Below are 12323 nucleotides of genomic sequence, written 5' to 3' on the forward strand. Positions count from 1 at the left end.
TTTTACAAAAACATTATGGATTTTATAAGGAAAGACAAACTTTACCTTGTACCCTTCTGAATCCAGTCTGTGCTCTTCTAACTTGAGGTTCTAGAGATAAAGTAAAAAGAGTAAGGCAGTGGTTCTCAAACTGTGTGCCTAGGCACCATGTGGTCCCTGGGGACACTTACAGGGACCAACCTGTGTTGGTTGTCCAGCACCAATTGAAATTGTTTATAGTCAATGTAATAGGCAAAACTAGTGCTTGTGGCTGCCAATCATATTATTGTGGACAAACAGAAGCAAATACTGTCCCTCACCACATAATTGAACCCAAAGATGACATATAAACACAATTTATTTAATTTAATATGTCTTTCTACATTTATCAATAAGAAACTAACATTCTATACTTTTGGATGCCGTGACTCAAAAAAGTTTGGGAACCGCTGGAGTAAGGCAATAAAAATAATTAGGTGCAACCTTCACTGTAGTGAGTAGATGTTAATTATGAGAAACCTTTCACAATCTTTGTAATTTCTACTGTTTCTGATGGCTGGCTTTCAAATACTATCGAAATATGGCAACCTGGAACATAAATAATGAAACTCAGTGATATAACTTTGCCATCAAGCAATTTATATCACAGTGAAGCATGGTAATTAGCTGAAATGTAAATATTTTCATTCCATGAAGTATGATCAAATATAATGACACTGTGTGCTCTTGGAATGTTCTTACATTTTTTACCTCATACTTATGGTAGTTTATTTCTGTCCTTGTCATAGAATCTTCTGCTCCATGTCAAATGTTATACAAATTCCACAGATTCCAATTGTGTCATTACCATTTTCACCTACTTTTGCAAAAAATAAGAACTAGCCCCATTCAAAAACTGTTGCCAGAAAGGTAGCACAGGAAACAAAATCTCCTGCTAACTGGCCCTCCCTGAAGCGGAATGCACCCTGCACCCCACCCATATAACTTTTGGAACTACGTTATGGGAACTGATGCCATGTGCAGATGGCTTTAGTTCTCAGACCCCAACTACTTCTTTTGAAAATGAGTTTCATGTTGCAAAGAAGGATTCAGTTGGATCCCTGCAGTGCTCCTGCACATGCTCTGGTCATGTATGTGCAATAACACTACTGGGTCAAAGTTGACAGTGTAAATTTCACTGCTAATAATAACTAACAGATCATCACTAATAACTAACCATGAAAGTGTTGGTGGCAGGACTTCCCACAGTGGAGCAATATTCAATTGCTTTGGTAACTTGGTATCCTTTGCTGCTACTCACCATAATACAGATACACAATTACCCTGGGGTTTATGCTGTCTATGCCCCTCAGGGTTGTTGCTTAATTAATTACAATGAATTAAAGCAGAAATATAAAGCAAAAAGTCTATTGCTGTAGAAAATAAAAGTCAATGTGCATGTGCTCAGTTATAATTTGAAATGTCCTAATGGTTTTTTTTGTCATCCTTTATATTAATGGGCCAATGGCTCAATGTAGGTAGAGACATGTGACATATTTAAAATAATGGGATGTTATAGGTAAAAAAAATGTGGAATATTATTAGATAATCACATTATTGTTGTTGTTGTTATTATTATTATTAACCTTGCAAAGCTTCAAACGGGCACTAAAAACCCACCTATTCATCAAAGCATACCCTCCCAATGCATAACCCAGTCCTGAAGCCGTGCCTCCACCCCCCTGTCTCATGTCGTGAACATCTCAGCTTTGCTTGCATACTGCCATCAGGCTACCTCCTGCTTGCCTGCACCTCTTGTCATCTGTCTGTCACCCCTCCCCACTAGATTGTTAGCTCTTCAGAGCAGGGCCCTCTTTCCTCTTGTTATCTAAGCCCTCGTCTTGACACATTTCACTCGCAGCTCTCCCCTACTCAACGACCATCTTTACCCTGCTAGTAAAGGCTCATCTCCATCTATGGCCACCAGCCTCTAGTAGTACGATGATCACTCCCTCAATACTTACATCTTAGCTGTATTATGTCTTGAGACTGTGTGGTGCTCTATGATACCTGTACTCTATTTCTGTTATTTATTTACTGTAATGCTATGTTTTGTATCCCTGTACTGTCCTGTGTACAGCGCTGCAAAACACATGTGGCACCTTATAAAAAAAAATGTAATAATAATAATGATAATTATTATTATTATTATTATTATTATTATTGTATTATGTAGCACTGTACTGAGGAGGATCATGACAGAAATAATTAGCAGTTATAGGAAGCAGAAGGGAAAGATGACCCTGCCCAAATGAGTATTTTAATCACAGTGGTTTACTGTTTAATGCAGATTTAGATATAAACCCTTTAACTATATCTCCCTTTTAGTTTGAAGCAATTTTCTCTATATATATAGTTGGCAATTAACTATAAATTTTTCACAATGTACAGTATTCTTGAATATATAATAATAACAACAACAATATCTCAAATGAATACATAAACACTAAGATAACACATTTCTCCTTTTTTAAAGTACAGAATTCTGGGAATTGCAGGTCTCTGGGTCGCTTCTTTATTCACTAGGCATTTACAGCATGTCACATGCTAATCTTAATACATAAAAAAATAAGTTTACTGATATACTGTACTTAGAAGTTATAATTTAGCAACTTAAAAGTACTACTTTAAATCACATAAGTACAGATGTCCCCTCATACACGAAGTGTCTATACGCCATACAACACAATACACCTGGCATGACATAGCAGCTCAGAGAGGTGTAGTGTATAATCTCTACTTTAAATTTTGCATCTTATTCACATTGCAGAAGCAGCAAAATACCACTCAAAGTATATTACAGATGCTGATCTGCAACTTTAACAGCACAGGAATTATTTTAAAACATGTACAAAGTCACAGATGAAGCACAATGCAACTTAGCAGCCTCTACATTATAGCACTTCATATACATAGTTAGACTTATTTGCTCACAGATTTACAATTCTTGCACATCAAATTGATCAATGCATTACTTTTTTTAACAGCTATTTCAGTATATCCATCACATATAGCAATAGTTTTTTTTTTCAATTTTCAACAACATACTGTATTAGTTACATTTATTACTCATTTATTTGTTAGAAAACAATTGTATTGTTGTTAATACTGTTTTTTTAATATATTTTATTTGTAATTCTAAGTATAAGAAAAATACCAAACACATGCCATAAAGAAGGTTAAGGGGAGAAATGAATATTTGTTGTTTTTTTGTATTGATTTAGTTTTTTAATTTTTTTCACTTTTATTTGTCATTACATAACATGTCCAAATAAGTAATACAAAACAAATCAAGTGTTAAGAAATGTTAATTTGTCCCCTTTTGTTAGTTTTTTTTAAAGACTAAATTGTTATTTTAAATTTGAATAATGACCTGATTTTATAAAATAATGCAGATACTTCATTAAGTCTATGCTATATAAACAATAAATTTAGTCTTTAAAAAGAAGTGATTGCACCAGATAGCTTACCATCACCAACAAAAATTTGTTATGTGATATTAGTCTCCCAGTTGCACTCACTAACCTCCCTGAAGAAGCCTTTTCAGCTCGTCATCTTCAAGTATTTGTGAATCACCTTCAATGAACTTGGACACTCTGGTTACTTCTGATAGGATACATGTTTATGGCATCAATGTTCAGGAATACATTTTTAAACCAGAGGGTTGACTAAACCCAAATGGCAGAAGATACCGCAAACAGTGATTGGAGAAAATGTGATTATGTCAAATTTAGTCAACGGTGTTGAGCACCCTGAGCGCCATTTAATTTGTTGATCAATGGACATAAAGGGAGATTTATTAAACCTTTTAAAGAGGACTAGTGGAAATCCATTCAAATTGCCTTTTTCTTCAAAATAATAAACTCATACCAAGCAACAAATGTAAACTTTATTTGATTGACAAACTAACACATCTGCATGGGAAGACCTTTATATTGATACCTCTAACAGGAGAGCAAATGTTTACAATGCTTGCACACACTTCACCTATAGACTTTACATGGGAACTTTGCCACTTCGCAATGCCATTGTCCCAATCTCATTTTCACTTCAACTGTCACATCTACATGGTAAGACCTTTATTTTGATACCTTAACCATAATTTTACATTTAGCCTTTCTCTCAAAATAGGTCTCACAGTAAAAAAAACCTATAGAATTAATTTATAGATGAGTGAAGTTACCCATTGCAAACAAATCAGCTTATAGCAATCATTCTATAAAATGTACTATATAAATGTTAGATACAGTCTGATTGGTTGCAATGAGTAACTTTTCCACTTGTCTTCTTTACAAGGTTTAATAATTTCTTGAAAGTGTGGACAGAGGTTCACTTAGGAATCATTCATTCTCATGGAGAATAAAAACTAACTGTGCACACATACAGTAAACACATAGGGATCAATTTACTAAGATAAACATTCCATTTTAGATGGGATGTTGCCCATAACAACCAACCAGATTCAACTTCTCATTCTAGAAGATAATACCTGGAATCTGAATGGTTGCTATGGCCAACATCCCATCTTAAATAGAATTCCCATGTTAGTAAATTTACCCCATAAAGTACTTTTTACAACGAAAATGGAACATGGTTTGAAGAGTACAGTACACCATGTTCCATCTTACCCAAACCATGTTCCTTCATCTGTTATAGTCAAAGGTCTCTGGAGGGTGCATTTCTCTATAGTGAGCAATGATCACAATATACATCTCCATTCACTCTCCAACCACAAATCAATAAATGCAATGGAGCATGGTTGGATCAGCACCACGAGGAATGCAGCAGACTCTTATTACTAACAATTTATAAATAATGCCCAATAAATGAATTACAAATGTGTGAACCATAAGTATATAGCATTTGATAATTTGAACCTGTTGGAAAGAAGGCATTAGGACGCATCATTTACCATTCAAATATAATTTTTCACATTTAGATTAATTTATGATATTATTTAACTGATTAAAGTTTATTCCTTTGTTTATGTTGTTTTTGTTCTTTATTAAAATATATATTTATTTTTTTATTTTTTAATCCTCATCCAAGATATTTTTTTATTAATATATAATAATGGATTGCGGATAAAAGTCTGAATACTTTGCACAGTGACTACAAAATCTCACCCCATTATTTAGGATAGTTTGATATATTCTTTGACAGCCTCATGTAAAAGTAATCTGTAGACCAAACAATCCTTTCATATTATTGATTTTTATGTATTAATTATAACAACATAACCTCACTTGAAAACTTCCCCTAGACTTTTTCCACAGTATTTCACAGTCTATTATATATGTGTCTCCTTGTTGGCATTACACTAAAGCACTCCTTCTTTATTAGATGTCTTCTATATAAGATTTTGAAGTATTACCTGCTCAACATAGGGCTTATATATATATATATATATATATATATATATATATATAGTGAGGTAGCTATAATATTTTTTTAATATAATATCTGTCCATTGTCAGTGTCATCTGTGACAATAACTTTAATTAGACATACTTCACTCCCTTTTTACAGCATTAATAATCCATCAATGTTTGGCTACTAATTAAACTGTATTATTTTTTATATGTGACCTGTGTAAGCAAATACTAACCATCTTCTAGTCTCCTTGTGAGTTCAGCATCATCCAGGTCAGATCCTAGACTGGTAGTGATGCGAGAATATTTTATTTCAGGGCCTGCAAAACAAATATGTAAAAATGTGAAGCTTTTTCTTGCACTGACAAACTTATTTCTTTGTTTGCCATTCTCTTCCAGAGACAGTGTAGAAATTATATAATGGTTATTATATTTTTTATATGGTTTGGAATGGAATTTAAGTCTTTACACCTTAGGGTAGAATGAAGCATAGACCTCACCACTTGTTGGTGATATACACTTCTTCAACCCCTGATTTTGAATCTTATATGCCTAAACCTCCTTTATTTTCCTTGCTATACTGTACTTTTAAAGAGATGATACTGTTTAAAGAGTAAAGAATGGTAAAAACCCCATCATTTCTACTTTACCTCCTTGGATCACTTTAGTCACTTGTGTTTCGCCTTCATTTACCAGTTTAGAATCTGGCTCACCTCCAATCACTCTACTGATCTTAGTAATTGTAGTTTCTGATAAATTTGAGTGCAAAAAAATAAATTATAATAAATGAATAAATTAAAATGTACATGAAAAGCTAAGCCTTTGGATAATAAAAAATATATTATTATAAGTATTAAATTATATATATATATATATATATTTAGGTAAATTATCTGGAAAGAACTATTCAGTTGTAGTTATATTTGGTTTACTGTGGCTTGGCAGATGGCCCATATTGTGGAAACATACAGGGCTGTATAGGTCATTATGCCTTAGGTAAATCTAAAAAAAATATAATTTCTCTCAAAGAGTGTTTAAATGCCTATCAATAGTATGCTTAGACCAAAGAATAAGCCACAAATTATAAATTATTAAGAGAGAAAGGCAAAAGTCTTGTAATTTAATCAACCTCAGGGTGTAATGAGGTTTAGAGATCACCACTTCTTTGATGATATACACTTCTTCAACCCATGGCTAACCTTTTTTATTTTTTATTCAGCTATACTTTTAAAGAGACGCTGAAAGAAAAAGTAAAAAGGTAAAACACCATTATTTCTACTTTACCGCCTTGGATCATTTTAGTCAGTTGAATTTCCCCTTACTTTACCAGATTAAAGTCTGGCTCACCTTCAATCACCCTAGTGATTTTAATAATTGTACATTAGGTTCTGATAAATTCATTGTAAAAAAAACAAACATCAAAATATAAAGAAGTAATGAAGTTGTTGAAATATTAAAATGCATATTAAACATACACTGTTTTGATGGGATATGTCTTGTGTGCAAACTTTCATGCTAAGAATTATGACCACATCAAATAAAATTGGGCCTATGTGTTAATAATTGTTATTAACCATGAAAGTTAACAATTAACAAATGATTGCAAATATGTTGCAGGCATAGTATTGATTAGCCTCATTATATGTTATGTACATTGTTTGGAGAAATTAAAATAGACTAGCATATCATTAATAATTTTTGTACAAATAAGTACAAAAAATGCTATTATTGTTTTTCTTGTCACCTTAAATTAAATTAGTGGCTCAAGTTTAACATTCCCTATGAGGTCTGCAATTTGGCTCAAACGTTACTCTAATGATCTAATGATCTACTTCCTAAAAACAAACAACTCTATGAAATAGTGCATAATCAAATTATTTAAAACATAATATATTATTAATATAGCATAATTGTATTTTAAGTCTAAAAAAAGTTTTAAACTTACATTCCAGATCTGTTAGGATAACTGCATTTGCAGCAATTTGCAAATGTTTTATAAGATCAGAGTGCTAAAATAATTGTGAAGCAATCAGATCTTTATATTTCTGGCACTTTAATTAGAGTCATATTGTCTACCAATTAAATAAAATTGATATAGAAATATGTGTGCAATTAAACAAAACAAGATTTCAAAAAACTCAGTAAAAACATACACACAAGCATGAAACTGGGGTCTAAGGAATCTAAAATCATATATCATATATATTAGTGCCCCTGTGTATAGTATTCATTTCTTTTTTATATATTACTTTTTCACTTACTAAGGCTGGTAATCCACTTTCTAATTAGCAATCTGGTCATATTGGGAAATTCCTAAGTATGGACTTTCTACCAGAAGACATAAACAGATTATACAAACTAACTTCACGAGTTGGGTATGCGTGACCGGAGGTCAGGAGACCGCCAGTCACCATACTGATGCAGATATCCCAGCTGCGGAATGCTGGTGATGGGGGGCGAGTGCAAAAAGCCCCTTGCGGGGTCACTGCACTCACCACACTGCGGTTTCAGTGGCAACCTGGGGTCGCCACAGGTTCTATTCTCACTGTATGGGTGTCGTGGACACCCATGAGTGGGAATAGTCCCTGTTGGTCAGCATGCGGACCATCGGGCTTGTGAGGGGGCAGGATGTAGGGGGAGGTATTGTGACCAGCGGTTTTCTGACTGCCGGTCACATAACTACATCCCATCTCCACTACCTACCAATAGACTTTACCAACAGCAAACCTGTCCAAAGCATATGTGGTAATGATACAGAAGCCAAGTGTTTTCACCTTCTCTTCACGTCATCCCAGATAACCATCTATCTCTCCCACTTACAATGCTTCTCCTGTGCTGCCTCCAGCGAATTAAATTCTTTCCCATGCCTGACCAGCTTCTCACCCTACATTCAAATCTTTAAACACCCTATGAAAACTCACTTCTATACTAGACCCCATAGTAAAACACAGAGGGCATTTTCCCAGTGGCAGCAGATTTTCCTACCAAGTCTGCTGTGAGTGTGTGTCTATGGAAGTGGGTGCTCAATTATTGCACCAGAGAGAGATGATCATTGAACCTGCACATGTCTAAAGTACAGTATTACATAAACTGCACTTTGGGGCAGCATACTGGGTGATTTCAATTATGCCCTAATATTTTTCCGGTAAAAAAAATGGGCTTTTCCGCAATTTAATACCCAATGTTTTTACAAGGTAAATCAATTGAAACCCATTTTCTGGCTAAAGCACATAGGATCCAGGAGAAGTTCCTGGACCTATAGTATGTGTTTTTGCGACTGTGGCCACCAAAACAGACCACTTACTGGGGATTTTTTTTCAGCACCTCAGCTGAGGCTCTCCAAAAAATCCCTGATCAGTGACAGCATCAGGGCTAATTGAATGGCCCCAGGGCATCAATTAGCCATGGTAAATTAACATGGCTAATTGAATTCCCCCTATAGCTTGTTACATGCTAGTTGTGCATCTTTCACTGGCTCATGACTATCACTCTAAAATCAAACATTTGGAAAAACCCCTCCAGAAATCCTGAGTTTTCCCATGGACTGAACCATACTCCTACCACTACTCACACACTTACAGTATATCCTCACTACTGTCCCAACTCCCCTCTGAGAAATACATAGTCTTCTTGTTTCAACTCTGACCATTTCCTACAAGACTGCAAGCCCTTATAAGCAGGGCCTTACCTTTTTTTTCAAATATGAATTTAATTTGACTACCTTTTCTATCCCTTCTTAATGTATGGTCAGTTTTCTTGAAGGTGCACTGTTGTGCAGCACTTTAGAGATAATTATTATTATTAATAATAATCATAATAATAATAATAATAATACACATATTATTATTTATTATTTCAGCAAAATATTTGAAATATGCATCACCGCAAAAAGTTAAAGTAATAATATTAATAATAAATGCAGAAGGTCTGTCCCATCTGCTCAATGCGTGAGTGGTGGTACTGTGGCCTGGCCATGCATTCCAATGACTACCACTGTGAGGAAGACAGGAAAGACCTAGGAGAGGATGAATGATCATCCGGCTAATTTTATGAGTGTATATAGTGGTGTCAGGATTAGGTAAGGGGGTGGGGTAGGGGATTGGGCAGAACCATGGCAGAGTGCAGAGATGAAGAGAGAGGGGGCAGACACAAGCATTTGGGGGTGGGCAGATACTGAAATCACCCTGATCAAATAAACTAGTTAAATGTATTTGGGAGAAAACAAAATTAATTACCTCCTTGAATAACCTTGGTTACTCTAGTCTCTCCTTCCTTAACCAGGCTGAATTCTGGGCTGCCTTCTATGACTTTTGTGACTCTGGTTATGGTGGGTTCTGGAAAAATGTTTACACAAAATTAGTAAATGTTACTAATAATCTGCATGTTTAAATATTTCATTTGTCATTTTTAAGATAATAGTTACCACTAAGTTGCTCCTCCTCCTCCAAAAAAAAAAGAGTTCTGATGTATACTACTATGTAGACCATGTATGCAGTATGAATTTGTGTTAAATGGAACTTTTAACAATAGATATATTACCTCCTTGGATTATTTTAGTCACTCTTGTTTCTCCTCCTGGAATCATTCTGACTTCAGGTTGTCCTACAATCATTTTTTTAAATTGACAAACCAAAAAAAAAAGAAAAACACAGAAAAAATTAGCAAAGGTGTAGAAAAAAGCTGCTAAAATTTTAAACAGTACACGGGCTTCTAATTAGTTGGAAGCAAAAGTATGCATGGTAGAAGTGTAATAATAGGCATATTTAGCAAACACATAATGCACGCAAGTACACACATGCATACACACACACACACACACACACACACACACACACACTACATCATTACTGGTGCATAGCAAACTAATACATTTGGTATAGTTGATGAACGAATCTGATCTTTGCTTGGAGTTGTACAGTGCATTGTTGCATAAGTATTGACATCACAAATTAGGTTATTTCTTCTTTCCGAACTAGCCATGTTATAACGTTTTTATTTCAGTATGAAAGTTTAACTATATACACAACACTTACATATTGATAACACACAAGAGACAACTTTATTTTCAGGGCACATCTTTAAAATAAATGTTAGTTTTATTTTATACATGGTGATTCAGTGAGCAAACAACATACAAAGTGAAAGCATGTGAATTAAATTATAAAGGCTGGCGTTGCACATGTGTTTAGAACTCAGCTTGTTATTGCTAAGATCTGCTATTAATTATTATCACTCACTAAAGATCTGCTCTTTGCAGGCAGACTGTTTCCACAGTGCTTACTGTAATGCTCAAAAATGCTACATATAGACAGTGGAAACATGAAGGTGGTTGAGATTCTAGGCCTGTCTAGGGCCCTAGACCTGCCAGAGAGGGTCAGCAAATCCCACAAGATAGTGTGATCATGGCTCCTGCCATGCAACATGGAGAGTTAGTACATGCAATGAGGTGTAGCCGCACCCCCATAAACTTAGTCAACGCCCCCCCTTCCTCCACTCACAGGATTGATCCTGATTGATCTGCCATTGGCTCAGCATATATAATTTTCAAGTAGCAGATAAAAAAGCTGCTGAAATTTCACTATAATTAATATAAAACTCTATAGCCTATCAGTCACAAGCTGTAAAGATCTATCAAAGCAGATTTTTTCATAGCATAAAGAAAATGCTCAGAAAGACATTTTCCTAAGAAGCAGAACTACACTGTTTCTATAACATTTGTGTGACGCCAGCCTTGGGCAGTGAATACATGTTGGCATTCCGTGATATACTGTATAAAAAGATGAAAAAGACATACCGTGAGGACATTTGGAAATAGATTTTGTGCTCTTAAGGACAGTGAGTGATGCAGAAAGTGTGAGTTTTTCAACTATCCACATTGCAAAATCTTACATGCAAAGTGTAACAGTAAGGTTTTTAAGGAAAAATAAACTTATCACTGAATTCTGATCAGATCAACATGGTGCAGAAAAGTGATAGCTATGAAAACATTCAGTGTCAGACTCTGTGGATGCCTGGCCAACAAGCTGTGTGTCTCAAACCAAGACAGTAGATGGGCTTAGAGAATACCTGATTCTATTGTCACAGTAGCATCACGTTCCACAGTCACATCTGGTCCTTGTGTAAAGTAATACATACAAAGCCTGTCATTATTATTAGTTGATATTTAAAGTTTAATTGGGGATATCCACAAGGGGTTGGGGTTAGGCACACAACCTCTTCTCCCAGACATAGCAAATCAGTGAGGTTCCCTTCCTGAAGTCCCCTTTCTAAATTCAGCCAGGGTTGTTTTAAGAAAGGGTCAAAATTAGCACTTGCCAAGGGCCAAGCAGGTTACTAGGGTTTACATCAAGCTTCTTAGTGGTGGAGCTGAAGCAGTAGAGGACTTAGAGAGCTTCTGTCTCAGTCTCCTGAGTGCTAAGAAGAGAAAATACCCCTGTTGTCTAGAAGCCAGTCTCCTTTGTCACCATCATAAAATCCTCAATGTCAATTTTTTTTACATTTACATACGGACAACATTAACTCAAGTCCTAATTCCGAAGTAACCTCGTATTTTAACATAAGTCCATCATCAAATCCAATTCAAAGAATTAGGTATTAACCTTGCTCATGCTAACTTGCATCGTAATGTTAAAACATGTAAGAAAAGCTCACATGCATCATTTGTACTAGTAGAAATGTAAAGAATAATATATTTTTTCATGTTTTGTATTTTTATCTATTGAACGATATACAGATGTAATGCTGGTTCTTGTGTAATTTGCCATGTGGAACATTGCAAACTGAAAAGCATCATCTGACTGGAGTGATCAATATGGCCCACTAGACAGCCTTACGCTTCCCACTGCCCCCGAAACATGGGCTAGGTGCAGTCAGTGGTCCCTGCATAATGCAACAGCTGAATCTCATTAATGGCAGTTGTCCAAGAAAGGAGAC

At 35.2% G+C, this 12323-nt stretch overlaps 1 protein-coding gene across 5 annotated transcripts in view; it reads right to left on the reverse strand.

Moving 5' to 3' along the window:
* The window catches only part of POSTN (periostin), a 77140-nt gene that overhangs the window by 4719 nt on the left and 60098 nt on the right, over positions 1-12323 (reverse strand). Inside the window, exons 19-25 of one of the 5 annotated variants that reach the window (XM_063951852.1) lie at positions 11457-11504; positions 9930-9992; positions 9626-9724; positions 6041-6139; positions 5627-5710; positions 3544-3624; positions 46-90 (exon numbers count right to left, since the gene is read on the reverse strand). In XM_063951852.1, the coding sequence (XP_063807922.1) occupies positions 46-90; positions 3544-3624; positions 5627-5710; positions 6041-6139; positions 9626-9724; positions 9930-9992; positions 11457-11504 (519 nt within the window). The remainder of the gene's footprint in view (positions 1-45; positions 91-3543; positions 3625-5626; positions 5711-6040; positions 6140-9625; positions 9725-9929; positions 9993-11456; positions 11505-12323) is intronic. The other 4 variants (XM_063951854.1, XM_063951853.1, XM_063951855.1 and 1 more) reach the window with 4 other exon arrangements.

The sequence above is a fragment of the Pseudophryne corroboree genome, chromosome 2 (assembly GCF_028390025.1).
Source record: "Pseudophryne corroboree isolate aPseCor3 chromosome 2, aPseCor3.hap2, whole genome shotgun sequence".
NCBI lineage: Eukaryota > Metazoa > Chordata > Amphibia > Anura > Myobatrachidae > Pseudophryne > Pseudophryne corroboree.